The 22,265-nt window shown below is 40.1% G+C and overlaps 2 protein-coding genes across 3 annotated transcripts in view; one reads left to right on the top strand and one right to left on the bottom strand.

Annotated features, from left to right (window-relative positions):
* bmp16 (bone morphogenetic protein 16) overlaps positions 1-22,265 on the top strand; it is a 604,258-nt gene that overhangs the window by 414,990 nt on the left and 167,003 nt on the right. The gene's annotated exons all lie outside the window — the stretch shown is intronic.
* Positions 3,796-20,366, bottom strand: calm3a (calmodulin 3a (phosphorylase kinase, delta)). Of its 2 annotated transcripts, none has more exons than XM_080427835.1 (6): positions 20,101-20,366; positions 13,073-13,114; positions 11,522-11,665; positions 9,122-9,228; positions 5,985-6,120; positions 3,796-5,580 (listed from the first exon to the last, which is right to left on the bottom strand). In XM_080427835.1, exons 1-6 carry the CDS (start codon positions 20,102-20,104, stop codon positions 5,552-5,554), a joined length of 462 nt encoding a protein of 153 aa, XP_080283961.1. In that variant the 5' UTR covers positions 20,105-20,366; the 3' UTR covers positions 3,796-5,551. The 2 variants fall into 2 exon arrangements, with proteins under 2 accessions (XP_080283961.1, XP_080283962.1); XM_080427836.1 differs by having other exon boundaries at positions 13,073-13,103; positions 20,102-20,363.

Here is a 22,265-nt window from a genome sequence, read left to right on the forward strand (position 1 = left end):
ATTCCAAGTGCTTGTCAGGTTGGGGGTCCTCAGTTCAAATATGATTATTTTTTGGGGTCGTGGCCTGAAAAGGTTGAGAACCACAATAGGTGACCAGAGAACTGTTTATACACTTTTAAAAAGTATATTGTTATGTTATTATTTGGTTTTTATTTTTAATGTTGTTGTATTTATTATTTTATTTGAGTTGTTGTTATAGTATTGTAGCCTACTTGAGTGTGACAATAAACACCATGGACCTTGAGTGAGATGGACACAGAGAGAATACAAGTCAAATGCAGTGGTGTAAAGTAACTAAGTACATTTACTCAAGTACTGTTTTGAGGTATTTTTTTTACTTTAGTAGAGCATTTAAAAATGTCAACACTTCTAGGCTACTTCTAATCTACTCCACTACATCTCCAAGGAAAATAATATTGTACTTTCATACTACAATAATTTGAAAACATTAGTTAAAAGAGGTGGATGTGCAGAGTAAACACATCTGCTACCACATGGCATTTGAAAGAATAAGACATGCTCCCAAATATACCTGCAGCCAGCACACACCACCACACAGACTTCTTCTTCAGGTTTTGGTATTTACATTTCGAAAAGCAAGCTGAATGAAAATGTAGCTAATTCATAATACTAAGTGCAAACATTTTGTGGCTCAATGTCAGTACAAGTTTGAAAACAAGTTATAATTTAATGAAAGACTGCCACCTTGTGTTGAAACTCTGACATAAAAAAAGGGATTCAGAGAGATGTTTTTCTATTTGGACTAAGGGGCACGGTGGCGCAGTCAGTCCGTAGCGCTGTCGCCTCACAACTAGAAGGTACTGTGTTCGATTCCCGCCGGGAACGCTGTGGGCGCTGGGGGCGTGTCTTCTCTTGAAGGAGGCATGAGCTCGGCTCTGAGCTCCCTAGGCTGGCGGGGGGAGTGTAGCGCCCAGGATCACTTAGATAATTAGCACCGGGTGAAAAAGGGTTACAAAATCGTGGGATAAAAGAGATAATAAAAAAATATATATATAATAAAAAAAAATACATAAATAAGGGATTCAGAGATATGTTTTTCTATTTGGACTACATACTCTACTGATATACACATATTGACATTAGTTTGTAAATGCCTTTCTTAATCTGCTTGTTAAAACTATCACCCTCTTTTGTGGGGAGATTTAAATTGTGAAAATGTAATTAAGAAAATATTTTTTTTTCCAAACTAATATCACAAATGGTAGCCTATAGATGGGTTTCCTGTTTGTAAACATGAGAGGATGATGCGCGCGCAGTGGAGGGTTGAGCAGTAGAGGGCGCTATTACCCGCAGCAGCTCTAGTCAAATGTACATTCATAAAAGAAATGGTCTTCACCGGGTTTAATGAAAGTAGATTAAATGATGCAGTTTGTCATATCTTCTTTACTCAATAAAAATGATTTGTCGGAAGTTGGATCTGTTTGTATATAATAGCAGCATTATGCCTATTATGCCTATAATAGCAGCATTATGCCTATCTAAATCCCGAAAATAACAACAGAGTGAAGGGCGCTTCCGGTTCGTTCTACCCCACGCATGCGCAGATTGCGCACTCTGCTCTGTGATGACGTCGCGCGGAAACCCATATACTGTAAGTCAGAGAATAGGCCTGCACAGGATAGAGAATAGGTCTACACTTGTTTGTTTTAACAAATTCTGTGTACGTTTTTAGTATGTGGGTGTAATTATATAAACGCAGTACGCACACAATGAGAAAATAGAACTACAGGTTATTCAGCCGCTTCTAAAAATTACTCCAATATTGCCCTACAAATGCTGTGTGACTGTCTAATATACAATTAGTCTACTTATACAAGCCTTGCTGGGTTTATGCACAGTATGGCCCATAGAATAATGGATAGGAAATGAGCACCCTTCTAACATACATTCAGCATACTTTGTTGGAGAATCTGATGACATTATTATTGTCATGGTGTATATTAGTGACACACATCAGTGGGCTGAACAGAGATGTGCGGTTGGTGGTGACAGACTGTTGAAATGTATCATGTGACTAATACTGTTCTTGTAGCTGGAAGATACAAGAACAAATGGATTGGGCATGTAATCCGTAGAGAGCAGGACATCACCACCCGAACTGCCCTTCACTGGATACCAGATGGTAAACGTAAAAGAGGCCGATCCAAGAACACCCGGCATAAGACAGTGGAGGGAGAGCTGAAGACCCTGCATCACACCTGGGGTTTAAAGACGCTGGCCCAGAACAGACAGGAGTGGAGATCCTTTGTTGCTGCCCTACATGCCAGCCAGCATTAAGGGCAGTAAGTAAGTAGCTGGAAGAAGTCATCTCATGATACATTTCTATAGTCATATTTAATTGATTAGCTAGGAAACCTATTATACAGCAGTAAATTATTTATTTTCTACCTCCAAATAATTCTTGTTGGATAAGTTAGCTGTAATAAATTCATTTAAATGTATACTTTTAATTTTCCATCAATATGTTGATAATGCAATAGTTGACAGTGCAATATTGAAACGCATACCTTCACGATACTTACATACCCTGGTATATTATACCTTGATACCGCCCAAGGCTATTTTATAGCACAAGTGGTATACTGTAAGTCAGAGAATAGGCCTACAAGATGGAGAATATGCCTATACTCTGTCAAGTGAGGGGTTTGTTTTAACAAATTGCATAAATATTTTTTATATGTGTGTGATTATAGATACACAAACACACAATGAGAATTCTAAAAATTACTCATAATTCTCACTCAGGCTTAGTTGTGTGGGTCATCATATTCCCCGCCCACCCATACCTCTATTGTGGCACCTACGTCAGTTATCCCACCTTACTTTCTGTTACATAATCATGACTCACTGTGATGGCAGAGTTCTGCCAGTCTGGCTGAGTGAACTCCTCTTTCCCAATTAATTTATCCTCATCTCCTTACCATCATTTATTAGCCTGTCAGCCTGCACCCTATCACATTACCTGGCTGTCCCAGATAAAACCTTTGTCCTATTGGCTGTTGAGCTTGCCTGTCAGCAGCAGTAGTGAAAGTGGTTGTTATTTGCATCCAGGGTAGTGTGTGTGAGGGGTCGTGACCCAGGCTATAGCCTGGATTTCCACAGCTCCAACAGCAATCCCATGAGCCACCAAAGATAGTCCGTGCCAGCCACGGATAGATCCTCTTGTGTGAGACTGTGCTGACCTGCCCTGACCCAATCTGAGGACACTGGCAGGCCCACTGGGATGCTGACAAAGAAAGGACAGTGCAGTTAACCTCTTAAGCCCTGTATACTTTATTGTACAACAAATTGCAAAAGTAGCTTATCTACAAGCTTGTCGATTGGTTATTGAACTTATTTTTTAAAATATGACATGCCCAAAAAAGGGACCCTAGATTGGAAGTAGTTAGAGTATAGAGTAAGAGTATCCGTGAGCAATTAATACTCGATAAGATTACAGCTCAATGTTAGCTTGAAGACTTTTTCACCCATTGTTTCGTTCTCTATTCTTATGAATAGAGATAGGAGCTTGTATGTAAAATAATTTCACCCACCCAGTATTATTTATTATTCTCTATAAACTTGAATTGGAGGTCAGTTCTGTTTGGCAAGCAACACATTGAGATTGAGTATAAATTGATCTCAACGAGCTAGTTTTTCAACTGAAAAATAAATAAAATAAAAGAGTCAGAGATGACAGATGTGAACATTCTGTATACAGTAGACCACACTAAACCAAGTGTATATTATAGGAATGCAACGATAACAATAAAACACCAAGGAATACCAACAAAATTAAGTTCGGTCAATTTATTGATTAATGGAAAACAATAACTTCACATCTTTAAAATGTTTAAGCTACCTTCAAAAGTTAACAGTCCATTACCATTTCCTTTCAGACATTTGATTCAGGGGTGACCTGTTGCAAGGTGACTCCAAAAAACAAAGCAGAGACCATGTTTAGGACTCTGAAGTACTATTCCTCAGCACAACCCCCCTTGTCTGTTCAACCTAACATTCATTTCAAACTGACCCCATGCTATCCATCATTAAATCCCTAATTCATCCCCATCTGTAAATGCAATTCTAATGACCCTTTTGAAATATTTCACCCCTGACAAAAGAAATAGTTGTGAATATATATGTACTCTGTTCAGCAGAACAGCAAGCAGACTGAAGTTTGAATCACTGGGTTACAATGTGAGGATCAGACACCAACAAGAACGAGAAATGACTTAGACAAATTGGATCTAGCAGCAGCAACAACAGCAAAATTTTGGTTTCTTTTTCTCTTCTTTTAGAACAGAACATCTTTAAATATCGATATATATGGTATACACCAAAGTGCAAATATGTTTGTACTGTATGTATATATTTATATATTTTAGTACCGGTATATTGATAATGATCTAATAAACTACAAGTTATCTTGCAAGAAGGTTGAGGCGTTCAGAGTATTATGGCACATTTAATAACTGAGGAGAGAACATGTCACAGGTCATATACTATACCAACAATAGGCAATGCAAACTGTACGATACACTAATATATGTATATATCTTGTGACCAAGGTTTGTAATTAATACATAAATATCTGATAACACGTTGAAAAAGCATTACATTAATATTGTATCATACCTGTTAGCTGAATAAATGTCTTTACAGCAGTCCTGCCACTCTGAAACTGTACAACATACTACTCTGCTTCCCATCAGTGCTGCAGGAAAAGTAAAAGCCCAGATCTCCACCCAAAAAATAAACACCCATCCCCAAAATAAAATGACAAGGTAGGAGTTAAAAAAAAGAAAAGAAAATGTAATTATTATTTTTTATAACAATCATGACTTTTCTCTCTCCTGACAAACTGTTCAAGGTCAGAAGAGTGCTCATCTCCAACCTAGCAACAATGCAACATCCTACGCTGAAACTTGCTTTTCTGGCACAATACCCTCGAGTGACACATATTTTACAGATATATAGCTATAACGTCACGTATATACCTCCAGTGTGTGCACAATCCAGCCACTATCTCTGATGGGATCAGAACCACTTTGTTGTGACAAAGAGACCGCCATGAAAAGGGTGCATGCAAGAACAATACGACAACCCAATTCAGTTAGAGAGAATCAGCACTCCCGTTTGCACGAGACGATGTCAAATTTGATTTTCGAGGGGTTTAGAAAGACTCAAAATAGTCATCTCTGAATGCTCTTTGGCATGGGTTCCTATCCCTCTGCCTCTTCAGTGTTGCTTTCCTCTTAATTTATTCGTCAGTATCTGGGTGACTCAGCAAGATCTTGGTCTGGATGAGGCTTTAGCCCTCTTATAAAGCTTGGTCCATTAACTTCTCTCAGGATTATTCTGTTGGTATAGTTTAAACAGATACCTTAGAAGTAGTTGGATGTATCAAAGCGCAAATTACTGAATTTAGTGGTTTCGGGGAGTTTTGTTTTAGTATGGTAATAGTTTTCTTTTTTTCTTTTTTCTTTTCTTAAAGACAGAGTGATCTTAGGAGGACAAGCAATGTAAGAGAGTAAGGTGATAACGCTCTTCATTTGGCAGTCATCATCTGGACAAACTCTGCAAGATAAAAAATAAAACGTTTGAGAAAATAAATAAATGAGAAAACGGACACATTGCCAGTAAACAACTTGATAGATGACAACGGTTTTGCTTTATCTAACAAGATGTTAAAATTAAGTATAAGCCAAGGCGGAATATCAGCTTTTAAAGGTTTGCTTTCAAAATGAACCAGGAATATACATAATTGGATTCCTTGCTCTCCAAGGATTACAGTAAAAACGTGGTCGATATCAATGCAAGTAATGCCTGGACAAGACTAGCAAGGCACACAATGGCTAACAGCCATGCAACTACTTAATCAGGTATGTCCGTGTGTGAGGGGATTGTTTTACGCAGAGGAGAACCAGGGAAAGGAACAACAAGGGGTGAGAAGGTGGATAATAAACCCAGGAGAGCCTCACCTTCATAGTTAACTTGTCCATCTCCATCAATGTCAGCCTCACGGATCATCTCATCTACTTCCTCGTCAGTCAGCTTCTCCCCCAGGTTGGTCATTACGTGACGGAGCTCTGCCGCACTGATGTAGCCGTTGCCATCCTGCAGAGGGCGCCAGATGTACACTGGGCTTTAACGGTTGCACTCAAAGGGACCTTTTTGCTATATGGTGCTTTTATACTATAGTACCTTTATCCAAAACGCTCAGTCACCCATTCACACACAGAGACAATCATGCAAAGGTACCAACCTGCTCATTGGGAACACTGGTTCAGTGTCTTGCTCAAGGACACTTTAACACAGAGCCAGGAGGAGCCATGGATCGAACCAGGAACCTTCCGATTCCAAGCCGGCCACTCTACCTCCTGATTCAGTGGCGCCCCACAAATCATGGACGGTTTTGTGAAAATAACAGAGTTAGCACACTGTTTTAACATTTCCACCTCCTGCACTTCAAGCCCCAGGTTGCACTAGTCTGCCGGCAACAACCCTTGCCTATCTGTGCCAGATTAGGGTCAACTGAAGGTTAAGTCAGCCTGTGGCCTGCCCCCATTGACATGGCTTTGAATTATATCCGATTGTGACACTTAGATCCAATTGTGACACTTAGATCCAACTTAGCTAAGCCAGAGATTCTTCTCGTGAAAAGTGCCTGGGTTAATTACACGTCAAAACCACATTAGTCCATTCAATCCGGGAACGCATCAGTGTCATTTTAGATTTCTTTGGCTATTCAAAAATAGCAGATATACAAGGTCATAGTGCGGCACCGAGTGCCGCACTATGAGCTTGCAGATCTATTTTTGAAGCAAAGATTTGAGTAAAAAATGTTCGCTTAAAAAACATATATATATATATATATTCAAAGATTTGCACAAATTTTCACACAAAAAAAAAAAAAGCAGATCTACAAGCTCATTATGAGCTTGTATATCTGCTATTTTTTAATAGCCAAAAGTATAAAATAATGGTTAAAGTGGTTACACAGATGCGTTCCCAGTTTTAATGGGCTAGAGGCCGCAAGCCAGATCATTGCAAACATCTCAGTCAACAAACAAGCACATACTTTTCGTCATTCCACAGGCCACATAGATCCTTTGGGAATGAGTTGCATCATTTCAACTGGGGACACAGGTTTTAGGGACAAAAACAACATAAGTCTGGCCAATGAACTCTTTGTGTTAGCGCGTGACTCAGCTTACAGCCAAGTGGTAAGTCCCTGGTAGCTTCATACACCATTCCCTGTCAACAAACAAAGCGTTGCTATAAACCACACTGTTCACCACATGAAGATGGTGGCAGTTTACATGAAACAGGACAGGACTAGGATGGCACACTATATTGTGTTATTACATACACAGCATTTATTTTGCCTGGATGAGAGGAGTGATACAAGGACAGAGAGGGTGATAATAAGCCTGCAATAATTGGTCAGCTATTGGTTATAAAAAGGCAGGTGACCAATCAGAGCAGCTGATATTACCACCACACATTAAGCTCTCTGCTTAAGGGAGTGATTTCCAACCTTTTAAATTACAAGGACCCCCAATTTGATATGCATTAGGGCCCAATGCATATCCCAGAAATATAAATCAAATTGCCTATTTGATTTATATTTCTGGGACCCCAATCTAAGAATATTTTTCATTGTTAGAGATGATTTGGTCTGTCATATGGTCCAGAACTGCTTTACTGTAGGTAATGGTATAGAGGCAACAGTGAAGCTCTGGTCAAAATAACCATGTACTTCTTGTGAACATTATTCATGGCTGAGACTAGGCATGAAACGGTTCTCGATTTAATATTGAATGGTTTGCCCTCCACAGTTCAACATATGCACTTGTGAATTGCTCATTCTTGGTTTTGCGATAACATCTCACGTTAGAATGTTACACACACCGAAATAGCACTGTGTCTGTGTCACTGGAGGAACGTTTACAAGCATCACAACACCCTGTGAGCGTGAAGATCATCTATTGTCAATAAGCGACACCGTCAGATCAATAAATGAGCATGATGATTAGGCTGTTGTATTTCAAAGGGGCATGGCGAGCTCAACAAAAAAATAAGTGTCTTTGAACACTGTCGAGTGCCGATCCCAAGCAATAATAGAAATCAGAAGAACAACTGTACTGTCTTTTAGAGCATTTAATTAGTTTGGTTTTTGGCTTTAGTCACCTGCGACTGCTGCTGGGGTGCGGTTGTTCTTTTGATGTTTAGCCTACTATATTGACATGATGCCTTGTGTCCACTCGCTGTAGCATGTTAAGCCTCATTGAAAAGTTATTTAAAACAGTGACATGAGGTTTGTTTTGTTCCCTTGAAAGTAATGAAAGGCAAAGTGACAAGGTTTGTTTTTCCCCTTGAAAATATGGAAGGCAGACAATATCTGTCTGAAAGGAAAAATGTATTGTTTTTGCGAATAAAGAATAAGGAGATGAACCGTTGGCTAAGTGAACTGTTGCAACCCTAGAGGAGACATTGGAGTTTTTCCACACACAAAGGAACTAAAACAGAGTGTAAAGTTGGCCTTCAACAGGTCACTCCCTCCACAAACCGCTGGAGAATACCAGTAGACTGACAATTAGTTTGCTGGGTCAGTTCTTCATTGAAAGCAATATTCATATATTTATGAAATTAAGCATTGATCAAATGCAAATTTCTCTTTACCTTCATAAATAAAGAAGTTCATGTGAATGGCTATGGTATCCAACATCTGACAGGCTGCATCAAATCTGATTAATCTCATATCCGAGATCTTATAAACTCGGGCAAACCTCAAATGCCCATATGATGTGATCATCAATATTTACACAAGTAAGACGCGCGAACGCTGGAAGCGAACGCAGCTCGAAAATATTGTGTATTTACGGACTTGTAATCCATGTGTGTGTGTGTGTGTGTGTTTTGCAGGCTGTGTCTAAATTCCTGCACTCTGGCGCCCTCTACATAGGTAGTGCATGAACACAGAGACACACACGGAGACACACACCCACAACCCAAGCAGAGTTACATAGTAAGCTCCACTTGGTCGCCGCGCCTCCTTCCGCGTTCGCAATAATACTTCTGTCCTCTGTTATGCCAACATACACTGATCATGTACCTTGTCGAAAACTCTGAAGGCTTCTCTGATCTCCTCCTCACTGTCTGTGTCCTTCATCTTTCTTGCCATCATGGTCAAGAACTCAGGGAAGTCAATTGTACCGTTACCTACAAAAGAGAAAGAGGTGATGTGTAAGTATTTGTTAGTATTTGAACCAAAGTAGGACCCCAACGGAAACAAGTCCGCAAGGACCTTTTTGGTCGGACCTTTTAGACAAAACTATTATAATGTAACTGTGTTGTTTTACATTCTTTTGCCTAATAAAAATTTCAATCAATCAAACCCGTTACAAATAAGTACTTGCACTTACGGCGAGATCACACTGCAAGATTTTAGGGCCAATTATCCTGTCTTCGACTTTTTGGCGCATGCCGACAAATCTCCCGATCGGACCTAAAATCCGCGTTCGCTCCCCGAGGTTTTGCTCACAGTGTGAACAGTTCAACAGCGCAAGGCGAGCATGATTCTAGCGATTGCAAATGGCTCGGGGATTGTCTCAGATATCTGGCATGTTTGATATCTGGAGCTGTTGGCAACTGCAAATCATACAATATGAAATGTGTTGTGACCAAAGATGTGCTACAGCCAATAAAAGCACAGGAAAGGTGGACATCGGTGCTTGTTTGATTGCGTAAACAAGTTATTTTTGTTAACAGACAGACAGACTGTCTGGCTAGATGGATATATAGATTAGATAGACCTTTATTGAAATTCTGGTGTCATAAATATTGCTAGCAATGTTGATATAAAATACGAAATGTTATAAACTTATGAATAACAACTAATTGTTCTCTAGCTAGCCGACTCAGATATTACCAGCTCTGCAGGAGGGGGTCGTTTGTCACTGCTTTAACTCTTGCTCAACATTTGCGTCACTGTGAACCATAGCACTATAATGTGAAATACCTTTGATGACTTTCTTTTGAAAATAGAGATGAAAATAAACATGGGCCAAGTGAATGCAGAATTTTTGTGTACAGTCAGTGTATGGTGCTGGTTTTCACACAAAAGCTCTTTCTATGACTACAACCAATTAAATTCCCCAATATTCTTCTCAACAAAGTTACTGTAAGTTTGAGTTTATGATCAACAACTATCTTAATTAAATTTTCTTTAATTCTATGAAATGTAAAAGAAAATACATTTTGCACTTTACTATGAGAAAGGCATTCAGATTCTATACGATTTTGTGGTAAATTACAGTATGTCATGTCAAGGAATTCTATTTATACATTGTGTGTGGGACTGTGGGCAACTGTGTTGTAACATGAACGTCAGGTATAATTATATGATAAAATAGTTGCCAGATTTTTTTTATTATCCACCAGCGGATACAAATTCCTGGAATTGATATAAGGTAAAACTTGTCTTTAACTGGCATTAGGGCTGTCAATCAGATTTAAATCAAGCTCTATTAAAATCATCAAAATAATCAATTCCAATCGAATAAATATTTTGGTCATTAATAAATGATGTAGTGGGTTAAAGTGCAGACTCGTGCAGATTGTGGCGCTCTGTGGCCAGCAACCAAGGCCACATTTAATAAAATATGCAATACAAAAAGCTTGCTAATTTTTCCACATCAAATATTTATTGCCAATTCTTTCCAGGAATCCAGGAAATGATTGTGTTGGTCATGAATAAAGAGTAGAGTGATCCTGACACAGTCATGGCTTGTCAGATGAAACAAAGCTGCTGTTGACAGTGTAAGCTCTAGTTGGCATGAATGGAAACATCAACACACATATCTGAAACATGATGCCAGTGGAAACCAGAGCCACACCGCCAGGAGACCCAACGGGCACAACACACACAGATTACTTACCGTACTAATTTAGTGATAACTCATAGACACCCGAGTGGCTACAGCGGTAACACAAAGCCATGCTGAATGTGCACAGAATGCCCACTGCAATGTATTATGTACCTGCTGCAGAGGCGCGTGTGTGTGTGTATTACTATACTTGTACAGTAGACTAGGAGGAATAGACATTGTGAGGACCATTTTCCTGGTAGTCACAAGAAAGATTGTTGTTTTATGGTTGGAAAAATATAGGAGAAGACATTTAGAGGTTAGGTTTAGGGGTTTCGAACTAGAGTTAAACATGATTTATACTTAGTTGCGCGCTGTAGATCTACAAGCTGACAACGCGTCGCAGCTCATAACGTAGATCAGCAATTTTTTGGCTTTAGGCTTACGGTTAAAACTGTCAAAAAAAATAAAAGAAAATGGCATTCATAACATCGCCGCCCTAAAATGTTGATGTGTCCTCACAAGTATAGTAATACAAACCTCTGTGTGTGTGTGTCAGTGCAGTTGGCTATTTAAGCCACAGGGATTGTCAAGGTCTTAACGGTAATAATGTTCTTTAAGCAGGTGTGTGAGACCGTCGCTCTCACCATCAGCATCAACTTCGTTGATCATGTCTTGTAGCTCAGCCTCAGTGGGGTTCTGGCCCAGGGAACGCATGACCGTGCCAAGCTCCTTGGTGGTAATGGTGCCATCGCCATCCTTATCAAAGAGCGAGAAGGCCTCCTTGAACTCTGTTTAAAGCAAATAAGACAGCGCACAGGCAGCGGTGTTAGCAATTACACAGCTACATTGCTTTGCAATGAACAGGCATTTAATATCTACATTTGGCAGATCAGAGTAACGAAGCAATACATGTGTTTATTCATTTACTCATATTATACATTTTTATTTCAAATGAATGGGTAACCACCAGCAATACGTCCTGCAAGTATCTGTTGCCACTGCAATCTTTCCAGACCCTGGGGGTCAATCTATAATACTGTATGTGGGTAACTGACTGGCTCCCATTTGTTGAAACAAGCATGCATGATAATGACTCCAGCCAGCAATGTGATAGTGTTACATTTGCTCGCTCTGCTTTCCTAGCGCAGAACCAACAGTGGTATATCGTTTCTGTATTCGGAGAAAGCGGAACAGAGGGCAGTCGTCGCTTTCCCTGCTGTGGCAGGAGGTGGAGACAGAAAAAAGCGGTGCTGCCACTGTGTGATGAGACACAGCCAAAAGCATGCTGTGGTCAGAAATAGGCGTAGACTATGCATTTAAACAAAGTTGACGTGGGCCTTTCAGACATTTCTGTACACACCCATTTAGTGGAAAAATGCAGTTGTATAAATCACTACTACCGCTGGTGTGAATCTGCCGTTACAAACTCAACATGGAAACAAATGCTTCTTCATTATCCCACAGCCAACGATGTGCAGGCATTTCATATTTTTGTTCAAATCAAATGGCCAATCAAGTAACTGAACAGAAGATGACAGAATTCTTGTTAACAGTCCAAAAAAAAGACATGGCTCTGGAATGTGCTTGTTTGGTCTGGTGTCAGTAAAATCTTTAATTAGTCCCACTTTTCTATCCTGCCTCCATAAATCTATAATATTTAATTAACGATAAAGCTTCACTTGTGCTCCCTCTTGCTCTGCATTAGCATACATTTAGCTGTCTAGGTACAGTAACTGCACTGACAGAGAAGTTAAGGGAGGGAGGAGAGAGAAAGAGCCTTTTTTACCCCCACAATAACCTGGCCAGTGCTGGGTAGTGGTACTAAAACCTGAACACGCTGATCAAGCAAAATAACCCCGGCAATGCTGGGCAAGCTGAAGTGCCACGTTTTCTGCAAGTAATATACATCAAATGCAACTTAGAGGACAATACATCTCGAGTCAGTGGACTGTAGAGTTACAGCAGGGTTCGGCTGAACTAGGCTTGCCTAGTTCTACTCAGATATCAGATGGTTACATCCAACAAAAACTGTGTTTGTTTGATACTCACTAAATCACTAGTACCTGGTTCTTTTATGTAACATGGAAATGTTCAGGTGGCTTACATGCTTTCAATCACCAATGTACAAATACTTCTCTATCACCTTTAGTAGCTGAAACCAAAGATGACAACATGCAGAGTTAAGGAGTACTCACCAGCAATCTGCTCCTCGGTCAGTTGGTCAGCCTGTTGGTCAGTCAACACAAAGAATAAACAGACATAAGAGCATGCTGCAGCAGATGGTTTGGAGGTGTTGATATTGTTGCAACCTCATTCTTTATACCAATATTTTCTCAAACTCCAATAGAAAATTACGTAGTCATCCTTCTGAGAGAATTTATCCTTAAAGTCCCATCCACACCAAGAACAATAATTATAAAGATAACTGTAAATATGTATTTTAAAAACCGTTCCAATTTAAGTGGATGGCGGATGGTGGAGTCCACATAACGACAGTGGTGAACGTCATTGGGGTCACTTCCAGAGCAATTTGATGAATGAGAGAAACGCTGACAACCAATCTAAATCCATCTGAATTTAAAAGCCATCACATTCAACAAGTTTAAAGAATGTGATTGTTCAGTGTGGATGCACACATCATCATACTGTAGTTATCTTTATAATTATCATTCTTGGTGTGGAAGGTCCTTAAAGCCATCAGGAACTGGGCACATGAGGGGAAAAGTGCTGATGTGACAATATTGTCTCGCTTCAGTGGCAGTAATGTTCACCTATGACTTAGTCTGCCACTGAAGCGAGACAAAAACTTGACTTGGCCAGAATAGGGACGCTAGGGTTCATGTGGTTAAAGGTCTGTACAGGAAAACAAACTACTACAAAATCATCCTCGGGTTTCTTTCATTCCCCTTTAAGTATGAGAAATTAAAGCTACAATAGACGGGGTAGCGAAAACAGAACACATGAAAAACTCCATTTACACCTGCCATTAACTACTTAAGCCATATTCTATACTTCATACGACAGTGTTAGGTGGAGAAAATAGCAGATCTACAAGCTTACGTGTATTTTTTCTTTTTTTAAATGTGCAAAACAGGGATGCCAGGCATGGTGGAACATGTGGAAGGCGGTGCAATAAGCCTTAGCAGTAAATACAACCCCAGTATACACACTGATATCAGATCCCCTTCCCATACAAAATGCACTCATCACTTCCTCATAATATTTAAGGCAAGCAGTAATGAGAAAGACCACAGTGTTTAATGTGAATTATAATGAGCAATTAGATTTTTTGCCATCTGTTACCTCATTACTTCACTTCTGCACGCATTTAAACAAGTGATATTTGCATTTACTACACTCTACTACTAATGTGGGGAAATATGTCCCAAACCACCCCTGGAGCTGGTTTGGGTGCTCAGACATTTAAAAAAGGTAGTTGTTCACCCACAGAATCAATTGCACACCCCATGAAGCCTCGACTTCATGGAGATTTTTTAGTTTTTGTCGCATTCCTAAGCCAATAATTCGATGACCGGGTGGCTGCTCAGTGGAGACTCTGCTGGTCATCAAATTATTGGCTCAGGAATGCGACAAAAACAAAAATATCTCCATGAATTCGAGGCTTCATGGGGTGTGTAATTGATAGAAAATAAGTAATTTAGTGGGTGAACTACTCCTTTAATGGATCATGGTGGGTGTTGGCAAGTTGCCCAGATTTATTATTCGCACATGACTGGGTCAGATCTAGGGTTGGGCAGGATAACGGTGATGCTGTAATACAAGGCATTTTAAAACAACGATGGTATCCATTTGAATATACAGTCATTTCATTGAATACATCACAGCTGTAATGCAAATGGAGAAACAGTGGATGTTGTACCGAGTGAAATGTAGTTCCAAGATTCTGCGATTTGAGAGTTGTTGAATTGTACGGACGTTAGTTCCTGTGTGCCAAGTGCAAATAGCGATACGGTATGACAACATTAGCAGGACTCGGTGGAGTGTTTCTAGACTAGAGAAGGAAAAGGGCTGTGGCTATAAGCCATATTCACATTTCAATAAAGGACTATGTATGAACACTAAAGAAAATGTATTTTTGGAAGGACAATGACAGGCTAATTGACAAACACTGTGATACTGTGTTTTGTAATGTTCTTCATTATTTTAGTGCTCATGTGTTGCATGCATTATGACAATTTTCAGTTTCACATAGTGCAGCTGTTAAATCAAATCTGATGGAGACCTTGTAAAGTGTTTAAAACATGCCCATAATCAGTCTCAAACAGCATTGCTAAATTGGAACAGTTTTTGCACCAAATTTCAGAAAATATAGTGTAGTACTTTTTTGCTCTGTCAAGTAGACAGTTCCTTGAGCTGGCTTGTGTCTATTGTCTTAAAGTGTGTCCAAGGAGTGGAGGATGGAGAAAAGGTTACAGCGTGCTTCCACTAAAGCAGTTGTTCTCAACCTGTGGGTTGGGACCCCCAGGGGAGGTCTTTTTAATACCTGAAAAGAAAAAGACCATTCATGTATCCAAAGTGATCAACAAACTGTACTATAAAAACTGGTCAAGCATTGGCCAAATTGTCAAATAATATAAGAAAGCAGCAAACATTTTGAAAATAGCAGATCTACAAGCTCACAACGCCTCACGTTCACAACGCCTCGCGTTGCGATCTTGTAGATCGGCTATTTTCACAATGTTTATCTGTGGAACTGAGTCAAACAAATACAGTGAAGTGCTTGTCAGAGTGGGGTGTCCCCAGTTCAAATATGATTATTTTTTGGGGAGGGGCCTTGAGAACGACTGCACTAAAGTACCAACTGAATAACGAACACATCAATGCTAAAATGTCAGGTTATTGATAATTGGATGTGCAGGTCTACTTTAAACACATGATGAGGTTAACAGCATTGACGGGGGTGTCATGCGCTTCAGCCCATCTCCAACAGAAGGCTGGTGCTCTCAGAAGGACAAAGTAATGAAAAAAGATGGGCCACTTCTGAGCAACTGAACCCACAGCAAATACTGGAGCCCTTGATTTACTTTAAAGGTTTTCATTCAGTTGCAAACAAACACACAGAGCATGTTTGCCCCTTTTTTCCCCATTTTCTTTTTCCTTTCTTCAACTTTTATATATTATAAGGATAGTTTGGCCATGTCGGATGGAATTTGGTATCCGCACGGTTAGAAACGTTATACTTAAGTGAAGAAATTGTAATCAGAAGTTCAGAACCAATTGGCATGATGTAAAAGCTTTTCATTTTAAGACAATCCCTTTAAAATTACCAACTGAAATGACTGGAAATAAACTTTCTGCTTAATTTCTCTCTCTCTCATCCTCATACATGGCCTTGTCGGGCCTGTCTGAGTCAGTCAACATGCACACTTCAGGCTGAGAAAGTGTGATGAGGGACGGGTATAAATACTTCACCACCCGAAATACACACGCCTGCTATAATTAGTGAGACACGAACAGGGTCGCCAATGTAGCACACTGAACACCAATGCCACTAACCACCACTTTTTCTTTCTGATGATGTGAGATCATGGTTCATCATAATAGGGTGAGTGAGCCCTAGATTCAATGACAATTGTTGATATGAGTTTGTGTGGATCTCTACCTGTGCAGTACTATTCATTCTTCATACCACTTGAACCCAAACGATTCTGGGGTGAACATTCAGCGGAAGTAGCCGATCTACAAGATCACAAATTCAGTGAACTGAGCTTGTAGGTCGGCTTAATCGGCTAGTTTATGTAAACATATATGGTGTGGCGGGAATTAGGAGGGGGCCTAGTATAGACCCCTGGGGGACTCAGTGATCAGAAATGAGTTAATTTCTGTTGACCTGTATTTCCATTAATAAGAAAATACCTAACTTAAAAGGACAGAGCTCTGCTCTACACGTAACTCAATATCTATCACAACTACTAAAATGTGTTAATTACAGAGTAAAGAGGCCAACACCCAAGATTTGACACAAGATTTGCAATCAGGAATGGGAGTTGACAATACAGAAAAAACAAAATATACAAAGCTCAACTTATTTCCTAAACCGTTCCTTGTAGTTGGTGTACATGCATTTTCCAGTCAAAAGTACAATCCATGTAGCGGTAGTTCAAAAGACTTGCAATGAACACACCCAATACATTCAGCTACTTCAATTATGTAGATAGGGAGAACATGCAATTATGAAATTTAATCTGTGAACTCATCAGGACCACCTACAGTGTGATGTGATCCCATTCATTGCCCTGCACCAAACAGAGTAGATTGCATCCAACATCTCTCTAGCCCAGGGTGGCAATGACATGTGCTCCTAGGCTCCATCGCAATGAGTCACCAAGGAGGAAGAAAGGGGGGAGGCAAGGAGGAGGGGGATAGGCAGGCTGCAGACTGTCCATTGCCAACTGAATGGTGCTGAAGCAAGTGGGGCCTGGATCAAAGCAGTGCACTTAAATGTTGGGAGGATTGCAGTGTCGTACTGCTGTCTTACTCCTAAGGTCATTACACACCGCACCGGCGATTATGCGAATATACGCAAAATTCGGACTCGTTCCGAATAAATAAAAGACACTTTCTCACTTCGCTTTTTCGCTCCGTGGAAGCTTGCATTGATATATATATATATATATATATATATATATATATATATATTTTTTTTTTACGTATTATTCGCATGAAAAAAATCGCCCCCGGTGTGTAAGGACTTGTAGCCTGAAGAGATCATTTAGGACCACTGTGTGCAGAGCAGGCAATTGATAACATGGGTAGAAAAAGTAATAGAGTTTCATCTCCAATCTTCATGAGATTATTTCGACAATAAGCTACTGTCAGTGTTAAAGAGGATGTAGCATCTTATGTCTTCCTATGGGAAATATTTAACAGATGATGTGTTAATGTTTAATGCTTTAGCAGCAATTAAGAATAATATAAATTTAGAGCAGTGCAATTCACAAAACAGCGACGAAGCCAAGGAATGTGTGAGTATGAGGTTTCTCACAGCAGCAATGAGGCCTTTTCAGAATTTGCATTCCTATTTTTTTGTAGAGCATGCACTGCGGATCCCCTCAGCTTACTGCACCAAGCATGGTTTGGTTCAATGCAGGGGGGAAGGGAGGGAGGCGTGTGGTAGAGTGGGGGCGAAGGAGGAGGTGGAGGGGGGGGCAGAGAGGATCATTTAGGAGGAGCAGAATGCGCTTCAACGTGGTGGTGCAATATGCCACAGCATCAAGATGACAAGCTGTCATATCTTAAGAAACTACATCAATTCAAACTGACTTAAAAATTTGGGACAAATTCGTGTGACAAGACAATTATTGATGACCGTGTGTTGCATATTAATTCAGTGTATGACTGTGAGCCTTGATAGTCATTATATAATCGCAATCATAGCATCAAGAACTAAATGTGCTTGTTGCGCATACCACACTAGACTCGAAACAAACCCCCATGAGATGCATTTGCTCCCTGGGCGCAAGCAACCCACTGTAATGTTAAGATCAAAACATTAAGTTAACTACTACAAGCTCGTAACTAGGACAGCTTTAACAGCTACTTATTATATGGTGGTAAAGAAGGGGTGGGTGGGCTGCAAGCTAACGTTAGAGGATCTATTTTTATACCCCCCACCACCCCCACCACCTCTACACACCACCACGCCCACTCTCACACTTGAAAAGCTGCAAAGTGCAAAACCCTGATCCCGAGGAGGTTGTAATTGAAATAATCTGACATCAGTAAAAACTAAAATGACTGACAGTAACGACATAGAACTACTCGGGTTATTAAGGGGAAAAATGTCCTTCCTCTCTGCTGTAATGATGAGCCATCATGCATGCCAAAATGCTGCGCAGTTAGTGAATAGAGAAATAGTGGTTGCCATCAGCATTTAGTTTGATCATTGCCTAAACCTAACAACAGTGAACAGTAACACGGGATATAATGATATATCCCGTAATACTGGGAGTGGGATATATCTGGCACAATGATTGCATGATGTGTCCGAGACGTTCTGAACCGTTCTAAATGGGCCCGGGCTGCAATAAGCTAGCTGATACCACACCAGAATAAGACCATGCCAATGCTCATTCCAGCTTTACTATTATATATTACTCCACCTCACTTTAAAAGGTTTTTCAAAGAATAAAACAAAAATAGCAGATGTACAAGCTCGCAGCGCTGCACGAAGTGACGTGCTGTGAGCTTGTAAATCTGCTATTTTTGAATGGCCAACGCGGTGACCACCGCAGGGCAGTGCCGCCGCTTGTCGACAAGAGCTGATATAAAGGCCAACCAACGGCTTATTGATCAGCTCTTCTTGTCGGTAAGCGACACCGACGTAGTAAGGATAATTAGGGTTATAACACGTCGACACTCCTTTCTTTTTGCTCGACAAAAAACATGACGTAGGTCAAAAAAAACTAGGCCTTTTTTTTACTGTCGTTTTTCCTCTTCCGTTTGTACCCATTTCGTAATGTTTATATGTGCTCTGTTTTGTAAAGTTGCTTGTTTTCTGTAATATGGGGACTATGGATGGAAATGAGCATTCTTGCTAAATCCGGTGTATTTACAGTTACACGGCATTGTATGTGTGGTGTTTAATATGCGCCGGCGTCCCGTCCAAATAAACGTATACATAAATATTCCCATGTGGGAGAAATAAAAGCATTTTCCTAGTCGACGCTATGCGTTTGTTACGAGCGAAAGGCTCGTTACGGTGCGAATAAAGCACGAATAAAATGTAAAGTTTAGCAAATAGCCACCTAGCAGCGATCAGTGTTGCCAGATTTTGAGAGAGAAATAAGCAACCAGGTCTATGAAAACTCAAAAGAAGTCAAGATTAGCCCACCTAACACTTTAAATCGTACAAGCCCACAACGCGTCACAGCTTGCAGATCTGCTATATTCAAAAAAAAATCTTTTGCAATAAAATGTAGAAATTTTGGATTTCTGGGGGAAAACACAAATGCTCCCTGGCACAAAACATTTATGAAAATATTTGAGAACCACTGGTTTAAATACTTTTTCTTCTTTTTGGGAACAACCCTAAATAAGCAAGTACACTTTAGAAACAAGCCCAAAATACCGCAACCACCAATTTTTACAAGCCACTTTACAGAAAAAGAAGCCCAAAGTCCCTTATAATAAAGCAGACCTGGCAACACTGCCATCTAGCTAGCAGTGATGCTACGCTAACGCTAGCTTCTTTTAACACTCACCATCGCCTCGTTGGGTCTTTTCCTCAGGCACCTTTTGGGGAAAATAAGAATCAAACTGTTGTTCTTTTTACTGCAGCTGGACTCTGGCTACCGAATGGTTATTTTTAAATCCAGATTCTTCCTTCCGTTGCTGCTGCTGCTGCTCGCTCGCTGCCAATATTGTGACAATGGTTAAAATTGGCGAAAACGGTGTCAATTATATCATTAAAGTTGACCGTAAAAAGCTTCTACCACATCACTCACTGCCTGCACCGAACTCGCTTGCACTGATATCCCTCCGCGATGACGACACGCAACACACACACACACACACACACGCGCGCGCGCACACACACACACACACACACACACACACACACACACACACACACACACACACACACACACACACACACACACACACACACACACACACACACACACACACACACACACACACACACACGCAGTGGTGTAAAGTAACTAAATACATGTACTCAAGTACTGCACTTAAGTACAATGTTGAGGTATTTTCAGTACTTTTACTTCTATTCCACTATACATCTCAGAGGCAAATATTGTGCTACAATTATTTGACAACTTTAGTTACTAGTTGATTGATTGATTGATTGATTGATTGATTGAAAATTGTATTAGGCAAAAAGAATGTAAAACAACACAGTTACATTTGTAATACTTATGTCTAAAAGGTCCGTCCAAAAAAGTCCTTGCGCACTTGTTTTCGTTGAGGTACTTGGTATTCATTTCATAGACATGCAACCAAATAGTTCGATATCAACAAAAAAATATATAGCCTATACAGAGAAAAAATAATTATATATATATATATATATATATATATATATATATATATATATATATATATATATATATATATATATATACAAAAATGGGGAGGGGGGTCGTCTGTCTACAGGGAAACTGGTACTAGCTCCTCTTTTGGCCTCCAGAAAGATTCGTTTTTAGGGCTGTTTTGAATGAGCCCAGAGAACTGCATTTTTTGAGGGATGGGGTTAGACTATTCCATACCTTGGTGGCTGTGCTGTAGTAGGAGAATTTGCCCATGTTTGTTTTATGGGTGGGTGGTACCAGATTGTTGTTTACGCTCCCTCTAGTTTCGTGACTGTGGGTGTCACTAACTTTTTCGAGGTATTCATACAGATATGCGGGCATTTCGGGCAAATCTGCATTTACAATTTTAAAGACCAGTCCCATTTTTAGTTGTTTAACCCTGTCTTCCACCCTGAGCCAGCCTAGGCTGGCAAAGTGAGTGGGAGAGAGGTGGGTCATGGGCCCCAGTCCGAGAAGTAGTCGAATCAGTTTGTTTTGAGAGGTTTGAAGCTTAGTCTTCAGTGACACTGCGGTGTTGGAGTACCAAGAGGAGCAAGCAGAGTCAAAAAGGGGCTGAATCAGGGCCCCTGAGAGGGTCCTGAGGGCCTGAGGGTTGACAAAAGAGGAAACTCTGCCCATAAATCTGGTTCTCTGGTTTACTCTTTTGACCACCTTTGTTGCCATGCTTTCACCTGGGTATTTGTCAAGAATACATCCCAAATAGGTAATCTCTTCTTTGCTAGAGATGATGCTAGAGTTACTTTGAATATTTTGATTATTATTACAAAACATGCATTAACCACTTCAGCCCTTTTTTTGCGATTTGGAAACTTGTGAAAATGTTAAATGAGTACTTTTACTTTCAGTACTTAAGTATAATTTAATCCGAATACTTTTGTACTGTTACTCAAGTAAATTTTGAATACCAGAATTTTATTTGTAAGAGTCTGTCTACATTGTGGTATTGGTACTTTTACTTAAATACAAAATGTACTTCTTCCACCACTGCGACGCACGCACGCACGCACGCACGCACGCACGCACGCACGCACGCACGCACGCACGCACGCAGGCAGGCACATACACACACACACACACACACACACACACACACACACAGTTGTTGAAAAAGCGCATAAAGTATATTGCAGATTGTGTTTGAGTCCTCTACATAATTATAATTATGTATAGCAGCCCATAATACCTCTATAGTCTATATATATAACTATAATTATATGTTTCCCTCGCTTAGGCTCACTAAATAATTATGTTTATTGCTATTTTACTTATACATTCTATTTCTTATTTCAAGTAATACGTTGTTAACTTGTTC

Source organism: Gymnoscopelus braueri (genome assembly GCF_963280865.1).
Source record: "Gymnoscopelus braueri genome assembly, chromosome: 5".
Taxonomy (NCBI): Eukaryota; Metazoa; Chordata; class Actinopteri; order Myctophiformes; family Myctophidae; genus Gymnoscopelus; species Gymnoscopelus braueri.

What these genes read in the sequence shown, in the direction of transcription:
- calm3a (XM_080427835.1), bottom strand. An exon ending in CCTTCAGAGTTTTCGACAAG is followed by an intron (nt 6,121 to 9,121) that starts GTACATGATCAG and finishes CGCCCTCTGCAG; the next exon opens with GATGGCAACGGCTACATCAG. An exon ending in TGGACAAGTTAACTATGAAG is followed by an intron (nt 5,581 to 5,984) that starts GTGAGGCTCTCC and finishes TTTATCTTGCAG; the next exon opens with AGTTTGTCCAGATGATGACT.